The following is a 26,115-nucleotide window of genomic DNA, read 5'->3' as shown; positions in this document are numbered from 1 at the left end:
GTGAAGCTGCTGGCCATCCCAACAAGGTAAAGATTCTGCTCACCTGGCCTCCTCCATTCCATTCTTTCATTCTCCCCATGGTCACCATTTTAGGTCGTTTTGTCATGTCCGTCATGTCTGTACTGTCCTTCTCAGCACCCAGTACATCTCAGACGATGCATGAGTTTGGGTAAAATGGGTACATACCACACAGAAAGCAGTGACAACCCTGTGTCTGCAACATGAAGGCTTCCGGTTATGGGACAAGAGGTACAGACATGACAGAAGCACCAACTGCCTCGTGTGCAAACAGGAAAACCCCAGGGATTTGCTGGGTCCAGATACCAGGCTGGGTGCCCTGGTCCAGCTTCTGAACTGGCAGCACCCTCACAAGGACAGCAGCAGATCATCTTCCCAGGCTCACAATGTGCGAAGACCAAGTAAAGCCTCTTTGAAGAGGCTCAGCAGGTTGCGTCCAGGACACCCTGAGCTGGGGAGGGAGAGGGTGCGGCTCACTAGGAGAAACATGAATAGGGGCCAAAATGAGGTCAGAACATATACATCACCGGAAGCCGGTAAACGGACTTTATTTCTGAAAAACAAACGATCAACAGTAGCTCCACTGGGACAAACTACTGGCAGCAAGGCAGGGCGATTCTCTGCTCTGCAACACCAACGGTGACAATTCCTATGTACCATTCTGAATCGCTTACAATCACAAAGGAGGTTTTAAAGAATGTAGGTTCTTAGAAAAGGCTTCCTCATAGAAATGTTCTTTTAGATAGGCTTCACCCTACAAACAGCAAAACCCAGATGAGAGCAACAACACACCATGAGAGAACCATCCGAAAGCACAAGTTTAGGCACTTTATCAAAGAAAACCACCCAGAAATACTGTAGATGAGGACCACTTGATGGAGATTCTGCTGGTCCCTCCTCGCCAGCATCACAGCTGTCAGCCATGAGAGTGTGAGCCCTCAACTAAAGCACCCTTCTCTCCTTACACGAGGCAGAACCAACCACGTTCCCTCTCCAACCACAGGAAGGCTGACAGACAATGGGTCCCCTGGACTGATGAGGAGGACTGAAGCCATCTGAAATAATTCCTCAGGATTCGAGTGGCGCGTCTTGTGAGCCCGCACATCCGCATGAGCTGGCTGGCCCCTGGGTGTGCAGAGCCAGCTGCATGGCTCACAGCATTCTTATCTCCACGGACTGACAGTCAATGCCTGCCTCAGCCAAGCCACGGTTCTCAGGCTTGTCTGACGAGAGCTCATAACGGATGTGCACGAACACAGGCGAGCAGGGAAGAGGCGGGAGTGGTACTCTGGAGACGTCAAGGATTCACCAGGCTTAAGAGGTACAAAACGTCTATCAAGTTTCCACGTAGGCGATGCCACAGTTGGCATGACTTGCCAGTGTCCACTACCAGTCACAAAGCCTGCCTCCATATGTGAAGCCTTCACACAGTAACTGCGATACTGACCAGGTCACACACAGACCCTCTCTAGAAGACACGAGAATGTCATCTGGAATGCAGGCTCCTGCCTGCCCGGTGGGAAGCTTGCCACCGGCTAGAGATCTTCTTTCCTGCTTCTAGCTCGATTATCTTCCTTGGAAGCCTGTGGCTTGGCATCTCCCTCCTTCTTTTTACCCTTCTCTGGCTTTGTTTTATTTTTCTCCTTGCTTCCTCCTCCTTTGCCAGGGTACACCTGTCCCTCCAGAGTGACATCCGCACACCTGTCTTGGCCAACCAAAAAGTCCTTGATCTCCCAGGCATAACTCCCATCCCGGAGCATGAAGATAGCGCGGTCTGATCCCACGATGAACCTAGTCGGAGAAGCCACGGGTTAGGAATGCTAGTTAATTCCACCCAAATACACAACACTGCACTGTACTGCCTTGGGCCAAGTGGCTGCTGACTTTAATGTTTGCTAAACTCTAAACAAACATCCTGTTTGAATCTAGACAGAAGCAGAAGCTCATATTCCTGGGGCATAAATGGTGCCCTTGTCAAGAGACTATAAAAGAAAAACTCCTTAGGGGGCGGTGGAGGGGGCATAGGTAGGCTAACAGAGGTGGGAAGAGTCCCGTTTTTATCTTAACATTCTGAAATGTCACTTCTATCTCTGTGTTACTTTTTGGGGGGCAGGGGGAGGGGAGTTGGTTGTGTTTCCTTTTTCCCTGATAAAAAGTCTCATGTAGCCAAAGATGACACCATGAGAGCAACTTTGAACTTCAGATCCTCTTGACTTCACCTCCCACGTGCTGAGATTACAGCCACATGCCACTGTGCCCAGCCATTTTTATGTTCTGAAGTCTCTAGTTAGTTTTGTTTAACAAAAAGTCTTCACTGAGAAGGATAAAGTCACTGGCTTAGAGCAGGTTCTACATGTCTCTCCTCAAGGCCCACAAGGGTACCTGACAAGCAGGCAGAAATCCTAACCAAGGTCAGAAGCAAGCAGCTCAGCTTATCCCCACTCAGCAGGGCCCAGGAAGCAAAAAGGAACAGCATGGGGGTTGGGGTGACACACAAAAGCGTGGCCAGAAGGCATGATGCTTCTGTTTCTGAGCACACCACACCTGCCCCTTTCAGTAGCAAGGCTTCCCTCATGAGCAGCCATCACCAAGACATGTCTGAGGAAGCTGCAGAAGGCAGTGTGTTGGCCTGAGCACTCTCAGGAACTCCTGCTCCACAGCTTACCACTTCCTTACTTTCTTATGACATCTGAAGACCTAGAGTTTCAGAACTACTGAGAAAAAGCAGGCTCTAAAAAAGGGGGACACTCATAGCTGGATGGGTAGGGGAGAGGGTGGTGAACATGGTCCAAGTAAACGTATGAAATGTATATAAAGGAGAACCTTTCCGATTGTAGTTTAAGATCATATGGTCTCTGACAACAGACCTTCTCACATTAGTTATTAGTCACCCATTATAGCCGCATGTGTCAACACAGCTACACCATGGACTGGAGAGCTGCAACTCACTCAGCTTTCTAAGAGGCTAAGCAATACAACTATTCAGACGAGGCCAAAGTTAAAGAGACAAAGATAAAACTTTCAACACCCAACAATATATTAAAACTTACTGATTGACCCCCCCAAAATATTTTAAGAAAAATATTTAAATTTAAATATTCAAATAAACCTAAAAGAGTTCATAGATAGGAAAGGTCCAAGGTCTTTGGGAAGTCTGCCAAAAAAAGACACCCTGCTTCAGCCCCAGAAAAATCCGCAGCACACAGCAGGTCAGGTGACACAAAGCTGCATCCCAGAGCTGGGGAGGCAGAGGCAGGGGGGGTCTGAGGCCAGCTGGACTAAATGGCTAGAGCTACATAGTAAAACCCTATTTTAAACATCAAATGCACCCCCCCCCAAAAAAAAAAAAAAAAAAAAAAAACAGAAAAGCGACCTAGCCTGGGGTCTTTACCTCTGAACATCATAGTTGGCATTGAACAGACTGCCCTGCCACAGGCTGGTGATTTCCTCCGTCTCCTTCTCGGTGGGGTTCCCAGACACAGTGACAAACATCATCAGCGTCTTCCCTTTCTTTGTCATTTTCAAGATGCTCTCAGGCTTGCCTGGGTCTAGCTTTGAGAAGTCGACAGGTGCGGAGGGTCGCTTGTGCTCTGGAAGGTCTCCTTCTTCTATGTCGTCATCTTTCTGCCAGGAGAGGGCATTAAACCCTGTCATCAGACTCTCCAACTGCACAGATACTCCCCGGCACGTCAGAAGCAAGGCACACACCACCAAATTACTACAAACAAAAGACTTCCCTAACACCACTCAGGCTCCTGTGTCATACAGGTTTCTACAATGCGTTCACTCTCAAAGAATCTACCCAACATGGTAGATTACAAAACTAGCCACATCCAGGTATCTAACAACAAAAATCAAATATTCTTATAACAAATCTCAAATACAGGCATAGTGGCTAAGGTACATAATCCCAATTACTCAGAAGGTCAAGGAGAAAGACGGAGAATCCAAGGCCAGCTTAAGCAACTCAGTAAGATCTTGACTCTAAAACAGCTGGGAGTGTGGCTTAGAGTGCTTCCCTAGCATGAGCAAGGCCTTGGGGTCAGTGTCCAAAACCACTAAGACAACTTTTTAAAAAATAACACCTGACAGACACAAAAGACAGACTATACAATCCCATTTGTTTAAAGCATCAGGAACAGGTAAAATGAACGTGGGGTGACAGAAATCAATTTGTAGCAAATCAGAACACTGACTGCCTCGGGAGAAAAACGTGAGGGCAAATGAACCTGAAGGAACCTCTGCCATGATGGTCTGGTGTGGGTTACACCATCCAAAACTCACTGTGTGCTCAATGACAGAGTGTTTTCTAGCATGCCCAGGGGTCCTGGGTTCCATCCCCAGCAGAGCAAAACAAACTCTTCGTGCTGCGTACTTAAAACTGCAATCCACTGCGCACAAGTGTTCAGTCCCCAGGGGGGCAGGCCTGCTCTGTGCAGTGCTGTGGCCTAGCACTTCTGAAAGCAACTTCTGCGGATTCTAGGGACCGGAAAAGGTGTAGACCTGCTGAGAGCGACTACAGCGGATTCCTCACTTGAGGGAAGATGCAAACATGGAAGGAGACAGAGTGTGCTTTGTGGATCAGACTAGAGTTGTAGGCACAGACTGATTGGACAAGTAGATGACAGAGTAGATGGATAAAAATATTAAAGCGTAGGTTCCTTGAAGACAAGCCTAATCATTGTCTTTGAAGCAAAAATGAAACTTATAAATATCTCTGCGTCAGAAAGAAGTGCTCAATGAATCACACACCACGTCAAAATGACACAGATGCCAACCTGAAGCGCTCAAGGGCCAAATTTGGAATAACATGAACATGAAAAATAATGATTTATAACACCAAATTAAGTCTACACTGACATCAGAAATGAAAAAGAGAAAAGAATGCATTAACAGTAGAATATCAATAGCTAATAAATAGAATAACTAATAAATAGAATGTACACAACAGAAAAAAGAAAAATCCCCAAAAGAGTGGTTGAGTTGGCTCAGTGGATAAAGGTCGCTTGCCTAGGCACACTTGATGACCCAGTTCAATCCCCAGGACCCACATGGGGGAGGAAAAGAATTGACCACCCACACCAGCTCGTTCTCTGGCCTGTGGCTCACACCAAATTAATATAGACTGAAAAGCTGGGCATGGTCTCTCAGGCCTACAATCCTAACACTGGGGTTAGAGGGAAGAAAATGGCTGGAGTCTGCTGGCCACTCACCTAGCTTCAGATCTGGTGACAGACCCCGCCCAGGGGAACAGGATGGAGAGTGAGGGAGCAGGACCAGAGCCAGAACTACAGGTTTGCCCCACACACTTGGCTGCATGCAGTCTCGCATTTTCAACTCGTTTCTCCAAGCCCCACAGAAGTCTGTAGACAACCAAGCTCAACTCTGTTCTTTCAGAGGCCTTGATAATAGCTACCATCTGCTGAGTTACTATAATAGTGCATGTGGACACACTGTATCTCCAACCTGAACAGCTTAAGTTCTCCACTGAAGGAATCAGATGAACCTCAAAGAACAAGCACAATTTACACATATACTAGAAGACCTGATGCCTAAGTTAATTATATATTTCTGGCCGTCAATCCCTCTGGCCTCTACAAAAAGCGAAATCACACCTGTATTTCCTGTGCCAGTTGAGACTCACCATCAGTTTGAACACAGAGTCCCCACCTTTCCACATACCTGAGGCAGGGCCCTCAGGAAACAGTCGTGCTATTAGGAAGACGTCAGAGCACTCCCAAATTTAAAGACTCCACTGCAGAAGAACCTTCTCCTCTCAGAGGAGAAGCAGGGCTGCTGGAGAAGGGAGCTCACATCTGTAGTGTCTACAGTCCACCTGCACAGTGCACACCAATGTGTGCAACAGTGTAGCTAAGGGAGTCTAAGAACAGGCTCTGAAGTCAAGGGACAGAATTCCAAACTAGGCTGTGACACTGGGCAAATTGCTTCCAGTGGCCTCAGGGTCAGCCCTCAGGAAACAGTCGTCCTTATCACCCAAGAGAAAGGATTAAAGAAGACACTGTGTAGCAGACTTCAAAGCTTTGCCCAGTAACCCTAACCCCTCCACAGCTCCAGGGCACAGGGGGTGGGGGGGGGGGGGGAGACACTGCGCAGCAGAGGCAGGTGGAGCTCTCTGAATTCGAGGTCAGCCTGGTCCACAGAGCGAGTTCCAGGACAGGCTCCAAAGCTAAACAGAGAAACTGTTTTGATACTCGATACCGATTATGAGTTGCACTCTGCCAAGTCCTCCCAGTTTTCTCAGTTAATACTTGCAACCTCTTGGAGATGAACATCAACACTTCCATCATGCACATAAGGAAACTACAGCACAGAGATCTGTACTAGACCAAATTCACAAGTTCAAGTGTACTGAATGTTAAGCCGTTGGTCTCTGCTATTCTACCCAAAGCCCAGGTCTCTCTCAGACTCTTCTCACATACTCTCCTTATCCTGTCTAATGCGACCCCCTCCCTGCAGCCTTCTGATGTGCTTGCTGCATCTTCTCTTTGGAGGAGCCAACCATTTTTGTTTCAGTGTACTATACTGACCATGGCAAAGCTTTTCACAAGGATAAGGGTCTCACCTTGGCAAATGAAAAGGCGTTGTTTACTAGAGTCCAAAAAAAGTTTGAAATAGAGAAGAGAATGAGAGGATTCCTCATTAGTGATACTCACCCATATCATATTTTTCTTTTCTCTCTTGGGGAAAAGGTCTCCCTGTGAAGCCCAAACTAGTTTGACATTTACTACGTGGCTCAGGTTTAACTAAGGCTAGCCTCCTTCACCAATCTCTCAAGTACTGGAATTAAAAACATGCACTACCGCGGCTCCACTACTTGAATCTTTCTGTTGGGTACAGATAACATGGAAAAAAAGGGTCCCCTTTCTTCTGGACAAATTCAGCAGGTGGCTGCTTTCAACTTAGGCCCAAAAGTCTTTACCCATCTAATAATACAGAGTTAGCTACAAGTCAAAACATCAGCATTGGAAATACACCTTGGGAGTTCTCTGTAGAAAGAGACAAAGTGCCCCAAGTTACCCAGTGGGTACCGTCCATCAGCTGTGCAAATCAAATATGACGGTACAATTGCTTTCGGAAAGAGGGAAGGCTGCAATGTGCTTTTGGTCACCTTATACACGCTCACTGGGACTACACACCCCAGTGCGTTAGAGTAACAGATCAGAAAACGGCCTCTCACAAAACAAATACACTGTTCCCTTGAATGAAAAACCTGAGTTCCACATGAGATGCCTTAGCTCCCCCCTCCAGTAAAATAAATCCACCCACAAAACTACAAAAACTCCAGCAGGAACACACAAAGGAATCGGAAACACCCTCTATATTTGGAAGGATCTCTATGAAAGCTAAAAAACGTTCTCGAGAGACAACCTTCACAACCCACTCACTCAGCAACAGGAGGGGGAGTGAGGGAACGCTCTTCAGAAGTGCTCTCTCCCTGTTTGCAGGCTCAATGCCCGCCAGGATCAATGTAGAGACCACCGGGGCCCAGCAGGGAAAGCAGGGCTTGACTGGTGAGAAGCTAAATCCTGACTGGGGTAGCCGAGCAGTCATGGCTCACGGACACTGGGGAGAGAGGCCTGAGCCATGGTGGAATGAAGGCACGGGAAGGGGGGGGGGGGTTGGCGCAGTAACTTGAGTCAGTCAATAAGGGCCCTGGGTACAGGACAGGGCTAGAGATCGGGGGACAGAAGTCAGAGGGTCACAAGACCAAGGGGGTAAAGGTTAGAGAGAAGGGATCTGGATGGAGACATGCCCGTGAGTAAGGGCAGCACGGACCTCCCACTGCTCCAGAAGTCGCGCCATGTCGGCATCATTGTAATCGCGGATGTCTTTCTTCTTCTTCCGCGGAGGTGGGGTGGCTTCGCCCGGCGTGTCGGCCGCGCAGGCCCCAGGAGGAGGAAGAAGCAGCAGGTCCGAGGCACACAAAAACAGGAGGACCGCGCGCATCCAGGTGGAGGCCGCCATGTTAGCCGCCCAGCGGAACCACGGCACACTCACTGGGCCTGCGCAAACAGCGCGAGGTCCAGAAGCCCGGCCCCGCCTCCGCCCCGCCCTCTGCCTTCCGACCCCACCCCCGTAGTGTGCTGTGCAGAACGACGCCCAGTACTCGCCCTCCTAGTCCCACCTTCGCACACTCAGGGGCCAGTGGCTCCACCTCCCACCCATCAGCAGCCTACCGCGCCCCGCCTCGTCCCATTTCCTCCAGGCGACCTCCTCCGGAAGCCCCGCCCCCTAGCCTCGGTCCCGCCCCACAGATCCGCTCATCATCTGGCTCCGCCCCAGGGCTCCGCCTCCTCCCAGACTCCGCCCCATGGCTCTAGGGCCTCACCCGGCTGGGCACCAACAGTTCCTCCCCTTGTTTCACCCTACCGGCTCCGCCCCATCTCCAGGCTCCGCCCCGAGGCTCCTCCCCTTAGCCTGGCCAAATGTCTAACCTAGCTGGGTCCCGCTGGACTGTGCTTTTACGATTGGGGGGGGGGAGGAGGGGGAGAGGTTGTTAGAAGTCAGCTTTTTTGTCTCTCATTCACTAACCAGATCTGAAAGTTTCCTATGGGCCTGCAGAAACTGCCAGACAGCGTCCTTGAGGCCTCAGTTTTTGCCTGTGAAATGAAAGAAAGGGGGAAGATATGCAAACTGCCTTGACCCTAGTGAGGCCCTTTTCAGGGTGTGGACTTTCAGCCTCGCTCCCTTACAATTTCCCACGAGAACTTCCAGCTAAAAAAGCTAAGGACAGCCAGGGCAACTTTTCTCGAAGGCAGTAAAATAGAGGATCTATTGTCATTCTGCTCCGCAGACGGTTCAACCCACCCGTCTTTCAATATCACTGTCAACAACCTTTGAAAAAAGTTTTAAATTATTTAATTCATAACCATTTTTTATTGCTTAAAGTTGTTCCAGTCTCAGCCAGGCAATGAGGATCCCAGCACTCCGGAGGCAGAGGCTGGCAGATCTCTGAGATCTAAGCTAGCCTGGTCTACAGAGCTAGTTTCAGAACTGCTAAAAGAAACCCTGTATCGTTAAAAATAAATAGCCAGGTGGTGGCGGCGCATGCTTTTAATCCCAGCACTCGGGAGGCAGAGGCAGGCGGATCTCTGTGAGTTCAAGGCCAGCCTGGTCTACAAGAGCTAGTTCCAGGACAGGCTCCAAAGCTACAGAGAAACCCTGTCCCAATAAATAAATATTTTTTTAAAAAAAATAACAAAAATGCTCGTCTCTTGTGATTTCCATTTACTACTGTGGCTCTAATCTTTTAAGATGAAAATCACACTAATTTTATTATTTACAAGATTTTGATCACTACACTTTTCAGAAATAAAAAAAAATATTTGGGGTCAGAGATACCTTGAAGTTTCATTAGCTTTAAGTGACATATCTGATTTCTTTAAAATTTCAAATTATATAAATAAGCCTTAAAACCTTGGAATAGTTGGGCAATATTCAAAACCTAAGATAGTTAACCTACCCCAAAGTATCACATACTATATATAATTCATTATTTCACAAATGTGAAAGTATCTCAAGAATGGTTTTCAATGTTTATGTCAGCGTATCGTGTGAATTACTAAGCACACTGGAGCCCTGGAGTGTTTCATCTCTTTACTGTTATGTAGTTTTGGTTTTTTGGTTTTTCCGTTAAGTCCCTGCCTACACTAGAAATCTGTAGATCATAGCCAGGCAGTGGTGGCGCACGCCTTTAATCCCAGCACTTGGGAGGCAGAGGCAGGCGGATCTCTGTGAGTTCGAGACCAGCCTGGTCTACAAGAGCTAGCTCCAGGACAGGCTCTAAAGCTGCAGAGAAACCCTGTCTCGAAAAACCAGAAAAAAAAAAAAAAGAAATCTGTAGATCAGGATGGCTTCCAACACAGAGATCTGCCTGACTTTGCCTCCCAAGTAATTGGATTAAAGGCGTAGGCCATGGCATCCCTCAGGTAGTAAGTTTTCTTCACTACTGTGACAGTGGTCTGCTGTTTGTTAGTTTCCCTACTCCTGAACATTATTATTTCCCCCTCTTTCTCCACGCTTTGGATAGATATGAGTAATAGGTTTCATACAGTGCAAACCCTTAATAAGATGTTTAAACAAGCCGGGCAGTGCACACCTTTAATCCCAGCATTTGGGAGGCAGAGGCCGGTGGATCTCTGTGAGTTCAAGGCCAGCCTGGTCTACAAGAGCTAGTTCCAGGACAGGCTCCAAAACTATAGAGAAACCCTGTCTCGAAAAACAAAACAAACAAAAAAAGATGTTTAAACAAAAGTCTTATCGCTGGAACTTCTTTCACAGAAGTAGGGGGAAACTGAGCATGTTAGGGTGTCCTGGGCCATCCAGACTTCTTTCTCACACGGCCCCATCACACTGGTCTGGAGTTTCCATCCTCAAGGGCATCAAAAGTTCCAGGATGGCTCCTGGTGTTCCAGTCATTGGATGACATTCCAAGCAAAGGAAATGGGAAGGAAGCCAAGCTGAAGGGAGAAGGCCTGTCAGTGGGATCGAGGTATCTGAAACATCCTATTAGGGAATCATGCACAGCACAGCACTTCTGGTCTCGTGGGCTGGAGTCTGCCTCTCTGAGAGGGGCTGAGGAACTGTCACTTAGCTGGATTGGCTACCAGTCCAAATACAATCAGGCTTCTTAAGAAGGGAACAGCACGAAGCGGAGGCTAAGAAAGCAGCTTCCTAGCAACAAGCGCCTTATTGACCTCCACTCTAAGGTCAAATGCAGTGTGCATTTAGCCTACTATTAGCAGAGGCTGACATTTCCATATTCGCGCACGGGTATAAACACATGGAAGTTTTCTGTTGACATTGTGCAGAAACAACTCATAAGCAAAAAAAAAAAAGAAAAAAAAAAGAAAGAAAGAAAAGAAAAAAAAGAGGATTTTTTTTTTTTCTTTCCTGAAATCATAGGGGAAATGTCATGAGCCTTCTCCCAGGGGCACATGGCTCCACCCAGTGGCTTGGAGCTCTGTCCTGGCACAGTCATGCTAAAAAACATGCACAGCTGTGACGGATCATGTGCTCTGCAGGGTGGGGTCACCCTGGTCATTCATTCTGCCAACTGCCAAGGTAAGGTTTTCTTAGCCCACAATATCTGGTTACAGAGAATAATTTTTTTAAGTGTTGTACTGCAATCATTGAAATAAGTCAGAAGGTTCCAAGGCTACTGACTGTCATCTGAAGAGGAAACCCATCTGGCTCCCACTCCACTGACGTGAAAACATCTGGAGAAACTAGATTTTTCAACACTTTGATGTTTTAAGTATATTTCAGTGTTTTGGAACTTGGACCAGCTCAACTCTGAAGGACCTTATTTACCAGTGACTTGTTAGGCACAGGAAGGTGAACCTGCAGCCCTTGGTACCGTATCGGAGTACTGTACGATATTTTGTTTGTATTCTGACAAATACTGCTTGTCTGGAGATCAGAGGACAGAGCTAGCCACTAGTTAACCAAAGAGGCCAGGCAAAGGTGGCACACACCTTTAATCCCATCACTGGGAGGAGGCAGCAGGAAGATCAGGAGTTCAAGGCCACCTGTCTAAAGGAGCAGTAGATCCAGGCAGTGGTGGCTCACGTGTCTGATCCCCACACGTGGGAGGCTCATGCCTTTAATCCCAGCACTAGAGAGGTGGAGACGGGAATATAAGAGCCTCCATTCAGTCTAAGGACCCCTCCATTTAGTCTTAAGGATTCACAGAGACAGCAGGCCCCATTCAGTCTGAGATTTCATAGAGGTTAGAAGTCTAGTAGCTGCTGCTCTGCTTCTCTGGTCTTTCAGCTTTCATTCACCCTAAGATCTTACTCTGGATTTTTATTGTTAAGACTAATTAGGATTCAGGCATCATCGGAGGCTTGGTACTAGCAGAGGAGATAAGCCATCTACCGTGAATTCTACATAGATTCCAGAAGGGGCTAAAGGGACCATGGCATGATAAGTGTCTGTGTAGTTATTTCGTGTGCTTGTGTGCGCGCGCGCGTGTGCGTGTGCGTGTGTGTGGGAATGATGTGAAGGCCCAGAGGTTAACATCTAGTGTCCCTCTTCATCACTCTTCACCTTATACATCGAGGCGGGGTCTGTTCTTTAAACCCGGACTTTGCCATTTCTGCTAGCCTGGCTAGCCGGTTTACTACAAAGATTCCCATTCTGTTTCCTTGAGGGCTGACCCACATTTGTTCAAGTGCTTTACACCCACTAAACCATCTCCCCAGCCTCTGTATTTGTCTTGGTTTTAGAAGACTCAATCATCTCTGGTCAGATAGCTACTATAGCCATGGGGACAAAAATCTACACTCAGGAATACGAGACATGTTCTTCCCTGAGGTCTTTCTTTCACCATGGCCCCATATGGGTTAGCCAGTGAGACTCTGAGTATAGTAACACTAACACTAACAGCAATATAGAAATAGATTGCAAAATCTGGAGCCAGGAACATTCAGATAGCACTGGAATCTGAACCAGGTCTGAGGCCGAGCAACATAGAACTGGAGAAGAGGGGCCAGAAATGAGACTGTGTTCATGGTCTAAATGAGGGGCCAAATTCTGCAGTGCGTTCTTGCCCAACCTCCAAGTGCATTTCAGGTTTAATGAGAGCATGAGCTTGACTTGTGCTGACCTATGCTCTCCACGGGAAATGAGGTAGCATGACACCTTCCAGCACGACCTGAAACCTTGCCTGAATAACATCCACCACATTTGAGAAACGGAATGACATGGTCATCAAAGAGGCGCAGGACCTGGTGGGAATGTTACTGGTGCCAAACGTGGCCCCTTTAACAATCTAATTGAGAGAAGGCCTGACAAATGAACGCCATCAGCACTGGCTGGTAACTATGTAAGGCGTCAGATGTGGAAGAGGATAGATACCAGTTCTGTTCTTCACAGGCTGACAGGGTTGTGGAAGGAGGGAGGCCTGTAGCCCCAAACAGCATGCATGGCAATAGCCTCACCCAGGCTGGGCAGATAGCCCAGTGGACACAAGGGGCAGACATACCCAAGCGTATCTAAAGGTCCAGAGAAGCTGTGTGAGGCAGCAATAGCCAGTTAATCTATAGATACTAACCACCAGGTATCCTGGCCAGGAATGGTTAATGTTAGCTGCCTGTGGTCCCTAAATTCTGGGATTCATCTTTTCTCTTACTGGCCAGTAGAGGGATAGGCTATGAAATTATTGGCCCGTGCAAGCAACCTTGCCCATGGAAACCCTTGGAGGAAATCCTACTCTCTTAGATACTGGAAGCTGAATGCTCAGACGTTCCTGCCAATGCATCACTGGGCCTGTGCACAGCCTCCTCGCTCACTGCAGAAGCAAGAGGGAAGATGAGGGACTGAAGGCTGAAGTTATGCCCAGGTGTGCAGTATACTGGACAGGATCACAATGCGCCAGAGGTCTAGAGAACATGCCAGGTAGGGAGGTGGTGTATTCCAAGGTGATTCTATACCCCTGCCCACTAGGGGCTCTTATGCATGATCTGTGATGACAAAGGGGATGGGACCACATTCCTCAGCTGTAAACTGTTCTTCCAGAGAGGCGGCGCTTGTTGTTTTTAGGCTAGGTTTCTTGCCTAGACCACGCTTGCTTTAAACTCCCTATATAGCTGCAGATGATGCTGACCCTCTTACACCTCTACCTCACAAGAGCTCATGTGCACCCCCGTGTCCAGCCAAGAGCAATACTCAGAGGGAGAGAATGAACTGGGATGTCTGCAAACACGTGAGATAGATCAAACGAGACCACCGTCTATGAGCACAAACATAAAACCAAGGAACACAGAGCTCCAAAGGAAAACTATGGCCAACACTGCTCCTTACCGACCACTGGGTGGCACTGTGTACCACAGACAGCTTGGTTGCTAGCCCACAGGTTGAGGGATGTAACACGAGGCTTGGGTATGAAAGCCCAAAGTACATACAGGTAAATATTATTTCCCCTAAAAAGGAAATTCTGACACATTATAGCACTGACTAACCTTAATGACATTATGCTTAACGAAATACGGCAGAAACAAAAGAACAGAGGACTTCAAATAATCAAACTCATAGAAGAAGTTGGGATGGCCAGGGACTAGGAGAGAGACTAGGAAAGATGCTATTTCTTGGGTGGCTGGGGGTCACAGAAGATGAGACATTTCTGAAGACGGATGTTGCTGGGCACAGTCCCTCCACAGTTACAGCAAGGTGAGAAAGAGCAGGAGATTTTAGATTTGGCTTCCACTGCTTTGGTCTGCGAATCACCTCTACTTCCCAGCATTGGTCAGAATGTACCAAAATGAGTCTTGCCCACCTTGAGTGAAAAACTTGGTATGTGGTACTTGATCTGGGGTTCATTTTGTTATGTGCTCTCCTCACACTGTACAAACAGTAACTGGGGGCACTTGCTCGTGAACTTTCCCTTTCTGGACTCTAATCTTCATAGGCAGAGGTGGCCTACTATAATCTATTATGTAAGCTCAGCGTCTTGAACAGGGGCTGGCACGTGGTAGAGGCCTAGTACCTGAGCTGTGAAAAAAAAAAAAAAATAGAAGAAAAAAAAGCAAAAAGGCAGGTGAAGGAGGAACCTGGAAAGATCAGTTTAGGAATGGCACTATCTGAAAAACGAGGGTAGGGAGGCCAAAAATTCAGCCTACCAAATTGCATAGCTAAACCCAATTTCATGATACAAACCAACTGGGGGCAGTCCATGTACAATATACTGGGGACAAGAGGCTTCTAGTAACAATAGAAGAGAAGAGAAATTGGACTCAAGGGGCGATGTTTGGGAAAATATTCTGATCCCACAGCTTTCTGGAGTAGTAGTGTGAGCACAAGGAGAAAGGATCAGCTTCTCTTTGGCTTTTTAAATTAATTTTTATTTACGTATTCAGTGTGTGAATTTGTGTGAATGCCACCATGTAGTGGCCAGAGGAGATGATTCTCTTTCTACATGCAGGTCCAAGGGACTAATAACAAGTTGTCAGGCTTACCAGAAGGTACCTTCACCCCCTAAGTCATTTTGCTGGCCTCTAAGATTTTAGAGCTAAGGAAACAATTTCTTAGGATTATTCACAGGTTACCATGGAAAGAGTCTGCTCTGTTTTTCCCTTGTAGAAAAAAATACGAAGGAGTAACCCTACAGAACCACTACTCGTATAGAGGAGCCAAGGGCTTCAGTCTGTAGAGAAAGTTGGTTCACCTAGAATCTAGACGATCTTCTGTAAGGGAATTTTTTTGTTTATGAGTAGGATGACTAGCCATCCGGGTTTGTAACTGTTGTTCCACGTGAACTTATTAATAACTTGTCTCCCTAGTTCACTCTGTAAACTACTGGGGTTTGGACAATAAATTTGAAGGTCACCCAACTTATAAATAACATTTATAACTGGCTGTGGAGGTCCTAGGAAGAGACAGAGGAACAAACATTTCCATTGGCTGAGCACACCCAGCTGTGCTGTGCTGTGCTGTGCTGGGCACCAGCAGAAGGCTTCAGGACTGCTCAGAGCAGAGTGCTTTTCTGGGAGCAGGCCCAGGTGTTCCAGGCGTTTCCTGCACACAGGGCCTGGACGAAGAAAGAGGGTGGCCGGTGGGGGTGGAGGACCACCTCTTCCAACCATCCGTTGTGGTGAAGGCGCTTAGGAAGTCACTTAGTGCACCCGACCACAGGGCCGGACGGCAAAGGCTTGTTATTTGCAACTACTTGAGAAGTGGAAGCAGGAGGGTCAGAAGTTCAAGGCTAGCCTGGACAACTTTATCAGACCCTGTTTCCAAGATTAATATATAAAAGTTAAATAAATAAAAGTACAGTAGTTCAAGGCCCTAGGTTTAATCCCTGGGTATGAGGAGGGGAGCCATCTGGGTCACTAGTTTCCCAGTCTATAACCCAGAGATAACAGTGTTTACCTCCAGATTCGGGCTCATTACTTAACAATGGCTGCTATTATTTCATTATATAGATGGAGCCAGGAAAGGGCAAACTGCTGATCAAGGTACTAATTCTAGCCAGCTAGAACAGAGTCACCACACACTACCTGACTTGAAGAACGAACTTGCCCAAGGCCACTCAACTCCTGATCGGCTTTGAGGGGGGAAAAGACCAGCCCCAGGAAGGGTCTGTCTCTGGTCCCCTTCGCTGTGGGGACTCGAGCGTGACCAGCACTCCTGTTGTTTCAGTGTTTCACGGAAACCCACCCATAGGAGAGGGGAGAACACAACAAAGGGCGGGGGAGGGCTTGCATAAGTCACCGAATCTCAGAGATCCGAACTGAAATCCGGGGTGGGGGGGAAATAGGGGATAATAAATAAGTGGCCTCCTCCTCAAGAAAGCAAAACGGATCACCTTTTACACTCGCTCCCTCGGCGGGGAGGAAGCACCAAACCCCGGGGCTGGCTGAAAGCTTACGTAAGGCCACTCGCGGCTGCGCCCCGGTGTCCCCAGGGTGTGCGCCGCGCCGGGGAGCGGAGCGAGGGCGGGCCTTCCACATCACACGCGCTTCCCAGCCTCTCTGGACGCGGGGACCACCGGCCCCGGGGGCCGCAGTGTTGGGGCTGGGCGCGGCGTCCTCCCACGGCCCCCAGCTTCCCGGGGGAGGAGCAGCGCATCGCGCAAGCATCCGGGATCGGCGGAGGGGGCGGGAGGAAGGGCAAGAGGAGGAAGCGGGATTTAAACGAAAGGCGGTGACGCCACACAAAAGATTCCTATAGGCTCCGGGGAGGTTACGGCCGAGGTGGCGGCGGCGAGCCGGGGGCGAGGCGGACGCGAGGAGGCGAAAGCCGCAGACGCGCGCGGGCAGGCGGGTGTCCCCTGGCCTGCGGTCTCCGCCCTTCCTTTCAGTTGCTCGGAGGTCGCTCGGAAGTTGCTGGTTGACAAACATGGCAGGAGTCGGAGCCCGGGTCGGCCGCCGCGGAGCCGCGCGCACCTTCTGAGCCGACTACCGCGGGGCGTCGGATGCGCGGGGGAACGGAGATGGAGTCGCCACGACAGCCGCTCGCCGGGCGCGGGCCATTCAGGCAGGGACGGCGTGTCGCCGCGGCACCGGGCCGCGCACTCTGAACCGCCAGGCGGGAAGGCGCGGCCGCCCAGCGCCCTGCGTTGCAGCCTCCCGCCCGACTGACTACGAGCGGCCGCCCTAGAGCCAGCCACGCCCTCGGCCTTGCGGCCGCCCAGCGCCCCAAGAGCCGGAGCGGGAGATGCGGCCGCGCGGCCCCGATCGTCTGCACCGGCCGCCGTCGCCGGCCGGTGTCGCCTGGCGGGGTCGCCGCGCCTGAAGCCCACGTGCGCCGCCGAGCTCGATCGCCGCCGCGCAGCGGCTGACAGCAGAGCCTGCCGGGGGCGGCCGCCCGCGCTCCTCCAGGAGCCGAGGATTTTGATTTCAAAGGAAGGAAGGAAGGAAGGACAACTCCCAGCCTTCCCCGTCCCGCCCTCTCCGCTCCGGCGGCCCGGCCGGCCATGCCCAGGAAGGCGGCGACAGCCCGGCAGCGGGGACTTTTCTGGTAGGCTTGTGGCGAGGGGCGCGGACTGAGAGTCTAACCGTGCCCCGGCTCACGGTTCCAGCGAGCGTGCACAGCGCCCCAAAAGAGCTTGCCGCCGGCTTGGGCCCGCCCCGCGACGCCCGGCCCCCGGCCGCCGCCGCCACCACCACCCGGATCTCTGTGCCCGCCGCGGTGGGTGGCATGATGGTGCGCGGAAGGCAGCGCGGCCCTGGCCAGCTGAGTCGCGGCGGCGGTGGTAGCGGGCTCCCCAGCGGCATGCCAGTGCCCCCTGGGCGCGATGGCTAGCGGCAGTGCCGGGAAACCCACTGGTGAGGCGGCTTCTCCGGCTCCTGGGAGCGCCGTCGGCGGGGCCAGCTCACAGCCGCGGAAGAGGCTGGTGTCAATCTGTGATCACTGCAAGGGCAAGATGCAGCTGGTGGCCGACCTGCTGCTGCTGTCGAGCGAGGCGCGGCCGGTGCTCTCCGAAAGCCCCTCCCCGGGCGCTGGCGCCGAGTCCTTCGAACAGTGCCGGGACACCATCATCGCGCGCACTAAGGGGCTGTCCATCCTCACCCACGACGTGCAGAGCCAGCTCAACATGGGCCGCTTTGGAGAGGCAGGGGACAGTCTCGTGGAACTGGGCGACCTGGTGGTGTCGCTGACCGAGTGTTCTGCGCATGCGGCCTACCTGGCGGCCGTGGCCACGCCGGGGGCTCAACCTGCCCAGCCTGGCCTTGTGGACCGCTACCGTGTGACACGCTGTCGCCACGAGGTGGAGCAGGGCTGCGCTGTGCTTCGAGCCACCCCGCTGGCCGACATGACCCCGCAGCTGCTCCTGGAGGTGTCGCAGGGCTTGTCTCGCAACCTCAAGTTCCTGACGGACGCGTGCGCCCTAGCCAGTGACAAGTCACGGGACCGCTTCTCGCGCGAGCAGTTCAAGCTGGGCGTCAAGTGCATGAGCACCAGTGCATCGGCGCTGTTGGCATGCGTGCGCGAGGTGAAGGCGGCGCCCAGCGAGCTGGCCCGCAGCCGCTGTGCGCTCTTCAGCGGGCCCTTGGTGCAGGCGGTGAGCGCTCTGGTGGGATTTGCTACCGAGCCTCAATTCCTGGGTCGCGCAGCCTCCGTGAGCGCCGAAGGCAAGGCGGTGCAGACCGCCATCCTGGGAGGTGCCATGAGCGTGGTGTCGGCCTGCGTGCTCTTGACCCAGTGCCTCAGGGATCTGGCGCAGCACCCCGATGGGGGCGCCAAGATGTCGGACCACAGGGAGAGGCTGAGGAACTCGGCCTGCGCCGTGTCTGAAGGCTGCACCCTGCTATCTCAGGCTTTAAGGGAAAGGTCTTCACCCAGGACTTTACCGCCAGTGAATTCCAATTCTGTGAATTAGCACCCCCCATCCCCAGTTTTCCACCCCAGGCTAAAGGCTCTTACTCCTCCCCTCTCCATTTATACCAAAGAAATCATAGGTGACCCCGTCCCCCCATGTTAAATGCTCAAGAGGAATTTTCCACAACGCAGGGCCATATACACAAGTTAACACGTACACAGAGGGTCCAGGTGTCCACCAGCCCCCTGTAGGGACTCAGATACAGAAGATGGATCTAGGTAGTCTTGCTGGCTGCAGGATTACTCCTACACCCTCCAGCCCCCTCAACTCAATTACTAATTGGGCAGGAAAGAGGTCATGGGTTCATTTCTTTCTTCTTTTTAATTAAAAGAAAGGTTACCTCAGTTTTCACTCCTTAGACATGGATGTAGCTACCTTTTTGTATGTCGTTTCTTTTCGTTGAATTAGAGAATACATGGTGTGATAAGAGTGTGACTTTGCCATGTGGTTTGCAAATGGGGGGAAGGCTACTGTGAGCGTGTGTTTTATTTTTTAATTTACACTATAGAGTGATTTTTCCCCCCAATGTCAAGTTTTTACCCTGCATGTACTGGAGTATTTATTTCATCTATTAAATTGTTATGTTTTCTCAGATGGCCTTTTTGCGGTTCCTGTGTTTCCACTGATTGTGTATACTGCTTGTCATCTGTGGGCAGGGGCAAGTGGATTCCCCAGTGCCCAACCTTTGCCACTTGTCCCTCAAGAATGACTCTCCTGAGCATCCTAGCACCCCAGAAAGTGTATGGGATCTGTTTTTACAGGCAGGTGATGTGTGGTTGGATTACGCAGGGCTTGGGGGTTGGGCTGTTGGGGCGGTTGTCTTCCTTCTAGTTTTTATGGAAAATAATTTAGCCGTCTTTGGTCTCTGCTCCTCTGTCATCACGAGCCAAGGTTCAGACTGGCTGGCATCTGATTGGTGCTCTGCCTCTTGTTCTCAGATTAAAGCACTTCCTAATGCCTTGTGGGCTGCAGCCTTGCCAGCTCCCGGAGCTCTGCATGGGACTCCACTGCCCTGTGTGTCCCCTGAGTGCACTTAGCATCTTAGGTGAGGAGGCTAGGCCTTACTCAGAAATCCCTATGGCTTTCCGTTCTTCTAGCTGTGTGGCAGAGGAGGATGTCCTGGAGAGCGGAAGAACGTTCTAGAGCATAAGTGCTGGCAGAGGACTTATTTTGGTAACCTTGGTTCAAATGGTGGGTTGTGTACTGAAAGAGTACTGTGTTGATTGAAATTACGTCATGGTAGTTTGTCTTCTCCGTAGACATATACAGGAAATGGGGATGGGGGCTGTGAGGGATATAGTTTGCTGAAGACACTGTTGAATAGTTTCTTATTGAAAGAATGACAAATTTACTTATAGCTTTGAAGCCTGGAAGAGCCACATGGGCAAAAAGACTCCTACAGGCCATAAGTATGATCTATATTTCTTGGGATTTATTGTGCTTAAATCGGTTTTCACTTTATAAAACATCAGCGTGAAGACAGTCCTACTGACTTGCTTGAATGGCTATATTCGTTGCAAGAATTTGAAATTTAACTTGTAAAATTATCCTCTCTCACACTCTCAGAAAAATGCTGAAGTGTATACAAATTTATATACAGTGGTCAGGGGAAAGCCGGCTATAGTGGCTCACACCTTCTGTTCCACCACTTATGAAGTTGAAGCAGGAACATTGCTGTGAGTTTGGGCCAGCATGGGCTGCCTCAAAAAAAAAAAAAAAAAAAATTCATTAGGAATTTTAAAAAATTGTGTGGTCCTGGAAGGGTTAAACTGCTAAAGAAATATAAAGTGACCTTGTGTGTCATTCATCCTCCTGCTCTTTTGTAAGGTTTAGTCTTGATCAGCTTCAGAGAGATTGGGGAGGAAATCCTAAATGCATATGGAAGTTACTTCTATTGACTGGATTTACACAAATAGTGATAAAATCTTAAGTTTTGTATGGCTCCTTCAGTCTGAGGATCACAGAGTGAACCCAGATGAAATAAGGGCCAGAAACCTGTAAATCTGGTAATTAAGTAAAAAGAATTGCCAATTTATTCTTGGACTCCTTAAAGAAGTAATTTTAAAAATCATGCAAGCCAAAAGAAAAAGAAACAACAACAACAACAAACCTGCCCTGTCCCCTTGCATGCCATTAACTAGCTAATCTCCAAATTTGAAACTCTCATAGATGGCAGGTGCTCTCAATGCTGGTGTATGTTTAAAGGTTTGGATGTGGAATGTTAAAAATCTCTGTCCTGAAGAAAAGTAACATTTAACTTCTTTATTCTCTGTTTAGAGGTTCAGGGTTTGTTCACCAGCAGGTGTCTTGAAATTGAATTGCCTTTTCAGCAGGTTTTGAGAGCCAGCATAAGGATCACATAGCATCATTGTGCGCTCTCTCTCTCTCTCTTTCTCTCTTTCTCTCTCTCTCTCTCTCTTTCTCTCTTTCTCTCTCTCTTTCTCTCTTTCTCTCTTTCTCTCTCTCTCTCTCTTTCTCTCTCTCTCTCTCTCTCTCTCTCTCTCTCTCTCTCTCTCTCTCTCTGTGTGTGTGTGTGTGTACGCAATGCTTGATTGGGCAAGGGACTTGGGCACAGGTCTTTGAGACTAACTTACTTCCAATGTGCTGCCAAACTTTTTAAATAGTCCCTGATTTTTTTTTTTTAAATAAAGAAGTCCATCAACATATTTCATAATGGAGTGTAATGAGGTCAGCAGAGCTACTGGTCCCAGGAAGAAAATCAGAGTGACCTCCTTTTGCTTTTCTTCTATTATGTAAATCAAACCCACCACTGTTCATTTCCAGTCCATCCCTGGGTCCTTCTCACTTCCCAGGTCAAGGATTGTAAGTCAGGCCATCCCTGACCATCCTTTCTGATCTGAGATGTCAAGAACCTTAGGAATGCTAAGGAGAAAAGGATAAACAGCTAAGTTCCCCAAACAAAAGCCATTATATATGACAGTCGACCAAGGAAATGGGACAAAACAGGCTTTCAAGCATTACCAGGAAAAAAAAAAAAATCACAAGCCTTTCTCTGGCTGTTTAAAGTTTGGCCTTTCTTAATCACTCTGCGTTCTTGGTAAGAATGTGAAATACTTGGGGTGTGTGTGTGTGTGTGGTTTGCCTGTCTGTTTCCCAGCCCCTATGATCTTTATAATTTTGGAAACATCAGTTAATGGTTGAGTGGTGGTCCTTTTTACATTTTCCTTTTTAAACTGGTGTGGGGAGCTGAGCTCTTTGGCAGTTGAGACAGCTAATTTTAACAGGGACACCTGTTTCTCTGAATGAACGTGCTGGGTGAACAGGCAGACTGGGGGGGGGCGAGCTTGACAAAGGAAAGTTACCAAGAAACGGTGCACAGAGACATTGAGAGGCTTAGGGAAGAAATCCAGATTTAGCACGTTTGCCTGAGGCTGCTGCCTGGCTTGACCTTTGGCTCCAGTAACTAAAAGAGTTCTTAGGGAGGAGGCCTGGGCCTTAAGGGTGGAAATAGACACTTGTGCCCCAGGCAGATCCTCTGGGGGTTTACTCCTTTATTTACTTTGCATATGTGTGACTAATTGGTCCGGTTTGCTTAAGCAAAGCATCTGTGAGTAATCCCCTTCCCCCACAATGATAAAAGGCTCAAAAAAGGTAGTCGTCTACATACACAAGGAAAAACTGTTGGGCTTGAACATCTGTGACTGGGTCCATTTAATAAGGCTGTGAACCCATTAAGGTCAGAGGCCATAATGCATACATGTAATTTCGGTTTTGGTTTTGAAATGAAACTCATAAAATGCCTGTAACGAGTTTCTATAAGCAGGTGGTGGAAGCGTTCCTGGAAGGGAAGTTACAGTGGTCATTTATAGAGCACAAAGATGCTGGGAGCCAACTAGGGTACGGCTGTACGTGGTCACATAGGGGCTGTGTGGTCCAGAGACCTGCAGCAACGGCACTGTCCAGGATGCTGTGTCAGCTTTGTTCAGTGGAAGCTGCTCTGTTGCGTCAGGCTCTCCAGGTAGACCGATGCATGCCCTGTGGAGTATGTGGGTGTCTTTTTACTCCTGTCCCGTCTTTAATTCCAGAATATACCACTTGCGTATCAGGAGGCAGCATCATTTCTATGAGCTGGCGCCTCCTTTACTCTGGTTTCCTCTTCTCTTGGATATTGTGAGATTCAGCCTAGGTCTTTGTATGTGTGAGCTGTGTCCTCAGGCCCTAAGAACTTTTCTTTAGATAGATCTTTGAGGATGAGTGTGTTTTGTGTGTATGATGTTTTCTTTTTGTGTGTGTGTGTGTGTGTGTGTGTATGCAGGTGTGCACGTGCCACATCTTACATGTGGATCAGAAGACAACTTTGAGAATTAGATCATCAGGGTTGTATAGCAAGTGATTTTTTTAGATAATTTTTTAAAAGATATTTTTTATGTGTACAAATGTTTGCCTGCATTGTATGTATGTGTACCATGTGTGTGCCTAGTACCTGAGGAGGTCAAAAGAGGGTGTCAGAGGCCCTGGAACGGGAGTTACAGATGGTTGTGCATCACCATGTGGCTACTGGGAACCAAACCTGGGTTCCCTCTGAGATCAGCAAGTGTCCTTATCTGCTGAGCCTTCCCTGTAGCCCCAGCTAATGAGTTTATAAAAACATTTTGTACTCACAAGCACGTTGTGTGCAGAGCTACTTCAAAGCATACTTTAGAAAATGGGTATCGTACGTATTCCGCGATACGGTCAGGAGATGGAGGTTCCTCAAGGGTGAGCAGCTTTAAGAGCTAGAGATGCTCACTACTCACGGGACAGTGGCAGGAGTGGGGACAGGAACCGGATGCTGCCCCTCACATCATCCGTTACTCAGAGGGTAGGCAGCATCTCAGCCCATACCCGGCTTCAGCCCTGCCTGTTCTTTAGCAACTTATCCAGGTGGCCCTGGTCACACGAACTGTGGTAGGATGAGGTAGCCATGACTCGAGTCCTGGCTTTATTCCAAATTGTGGGAACTGGAGCGCTTGTTAAACTTATTTGAGCCTCAGTTTACAGCCCACTTTCACTCATTGTGTGTCCTTGGGTCCTTAAGAACGCTCTCTGGAGGAGGCAGGTATTACTGCGTCCGTCTTCCAAACATTGGTGCCTCTGTTTTCCCGTTGTAAAACCCAAAGCAAATATTTATAGCGAACTCCACGAAGCGGAAGGCCTCGTGATGGGCTCCATCAGAGTAGCCCCATCTACTTCGGGGAGTCACGTGACTGTGAGTCTCACGGCGGTTTCCCTTGACACTCTTGCCTTAACACAACTGTGTTGATGCTTTATTCCCCTTCCTCGAAGAAGTGTTCTGTGTAGCTTCAGACCTCCAATCCAGATTTTCTATAACACTGCACATCTTCAAATGTTTAAACCACCACCTGGACGGTTTGGGTTTCCGGGATGACTTAGATGCTAAGTCTGAACTTTCAGCGTGATTTAAAAATGAATCCAGTTGTTGGTTTTAAACTATGACTTAAGTTGGTTTTATATATTTAATTTTTATATATCTATGTGTTTGGTGTATGTGTGTGTTTATGTATACATGTCACAGAGGGTATGCGAAAGTCAGAAGACAGCCTTTGGGAATCACTTCTCTCTTTCCCCTTTTACATGGGACCTGGGCATTGAACTCAGGTCCTTGGGCTTGCTCAGGTTAATCTGCTATACCACTTCACTGACCCTATTTTAAATGTGTAGCATACGTATATCCCAGTTCGGCTAAAGAAAGGACAGGAAACTTTCGTCAGTCCTGTTTTAGAGGAGAGGAGATACATTTGGGGTGCATCCAACTTAAGCCTGTCAACCTCTCCAAACAACTGACATTGAAGTGTGTTATCCAAGCCTAAACCACTTCAGAATTTGCTCAAAATAGCCCAAGTTGTTATCAGTTAATTCATTAATTTTGCTAGGGTGGGGTGATCCCAGGACCTTGTGCATGCTGGGCAAATATTCTGTCACTGAGCTACACTCCTGGCCTTCCTAAATTTCGAAGGGTATTTAAGCAAATACTGGTCAAGCAAAAAAGCCCTTCATCAGTTACCTTAGTTCTGATCTCAGCCAACTTCCAGGAGGTCTGGATTGGTGGCAGCCCTCGAGAAGCTGGAGAGCCCCTGGAGGAAATCCTGGACAGCTTTACTGATACATATCTTTTTCTTTTCGGGTGGCCATCAGATTCCTGACATAAAATCAACTGGCAAAGAGCCAGCTGTGGGGGCAAATACCTGTTATCTTAGTGCATGGGAGGTGGAGGCAGGGAGGCCAGTAGTTCAAAACTATCCTGGGCTCCATGAGACAAAAAGAAATGACCCAAATGAAAAATGCATAACAGTAAGATTGATTGATAAGTCATGCCAGCATCCTCCTTTGGGTAGAACTTTGGTGTACAGATGTTTTTTTCTAAAAGGCTCCCTGGCAGCTAAGTTCCTTCTCATTCCTTGTTAAACACATGGAGGGCTAATTTTCAAAATAGGTAGTTAAAGCTGTGTATGGTGGTGCATGCCTGTTGACCTAGCACTTGGGAGGCTAGGCAGGGGGGATCAGAAGTTCATCTGGCCTAGATGAAACTGTGTCTACCACCCCCCCTCCCAAAAAATAATAGGCAAAAAACAAAACAAAACAAAAAAACCCACAAGGACTGGAGAGATGGCTCAAGCAGTTCAAAGCACCGAGTGCCTTTCCACAGGACCTGGGTTCAGTTCCCAGCACCCGCGTGATGTCTTACAACCATCTGCAACCACAATTCCAGAGGATGTGCTGCCCTCTTCTGGCTTCCAAGAGCACCAGGTGTGCACAGACAGATGTGCAGGCAAAACAGGTTTAGACGTAAAGTAAAAATAAAAGCAACAACAACAACAAAAATCCCACAGAGTATAGTTAAAATGGTCTGTAGAGCCAACTGGAATTATTCTCGATCATAATTTCTACCTCAGAAATTTAATTTTTTTTTTTTGTGTGTGTGTGTACACACAGTGACAAGCTCCATGCAGGGGACATAACTGGAACCCTAATGGCAGTTGTGAAGCTAGCGATACTGGAGTTTTTGGAGTCCTAGGCAAAGACTCACACAGTTGACTGTGCAGTGAGGACCCTGAAATAACCTGGTGCTGGGAACACAAAGATGAGAGGATGACCATGTAGAATTGACAGAAAGGTGGAGCAGATAGATCACAGGAGACCAATTTGAGCACCTTAACCCATCATCCTAAGAATCTTCTGTGCTAGCCCCCTTTGCTGTCTCCAGTTCCTGTAATCCCCAGGTTGGGTCAATT

At 48.8% G+C, this 26,115-nt stretch overlaps 2 protein-coding genes across 2 annotated transcripts; one reads left to right on the top strand and one right to left on the bottom strand.

The window, feature by feature from the left end:
* Window positions 1-550: 550 nt before the first annotated feature.
* On the bottom strand, window positions 551-8,057 carry Mesd (mesoderm development LRP chaperone). Its single transcript, XM_038314074.2, has 3 exons — window positions 7,816-8,057; window positions 3,410-3,642; window positions 551-1,809 (listed from the first exon to the last, which is right to left on the bottom strand). The coding sequence occupies exons 1-3, from the start codon at window positions 8,002-8,004 to the stop codon at window positions 1,554-1,556; spliced, it is 678 nt and encodes a 225-aa protein (XP_038170002.1). The 5' UTR covers window positions 8,005-8,057; the 3' UTR covers window positions 551-1,553.
* Window positions 8,058-16,651: 8,594 nt separating this feature from the next.
* Window positions 16,652-19,456, top strand: Tlnrd1 (talin rod domain containing 1). Its single transcript, XM_038313784.1, has one exon. It carries the CDS (start codon window positions 17,777-17,779, stop codon window positions 18,860-18,862), a length of 1,086 nt encoding a protein of 361 aa, XP_038169712.1. The 5' UTR covers window positions 16,652-17,776; the 3' UTR covers window positions 18,863-19,456.
* Window positions 19,457-26,115: the final 6,659 nt, after the last annotated feature.

This window comes from Arvicola amphibius, chromosome 12, assembly GCF_903992535.2.
Source record: "Arvicola amphibius chromosome 12, mArvAmp1.2, whole genome shotgun sequence".
In the NCBI taxonomy this organism is placed as follows: Eukaryota; Metazoa; Chordata; class Mammalia; order Rodentia; family Cricetidae; genus Arvicola; species Arvicola amphibius.
This window is presented reverse-complemented; position numbering and strand designations above follow the sequence as displayed.

Bases quoted from the DNA above. Each gene is read 5' to 3' on its own strand.
- Mesd (XM_038314074.2), bottom strand. From the start codon at position 8,004: ATGGCGGCCTCCACCTGGATGCGCGCGGTCCTCCTGTTTTTGTGTGCC. The intron at 3,643-7,815 runs GTCCGTGCTGCC...CTCTCCTGGCAG, and splicing joins GACTTCTGGAGCAGTGGGAG to AAAGATGACGACATAGAAGA. The intron at 1,810-3,409 runs GTAAAGACCCCA...TTCTCCGACTAG, and splicing joins GCCAACTATGATGTTCAGAG to GTTCATCGTGGGATCAGACC.
- Tlnrd1 (XM_038313784.1), top strand. From the start codon at position 17,777: ATGGCTAGCGGCAGTGCCGGGAAACCCACTGGTGAGGCGGCTTCTCCG.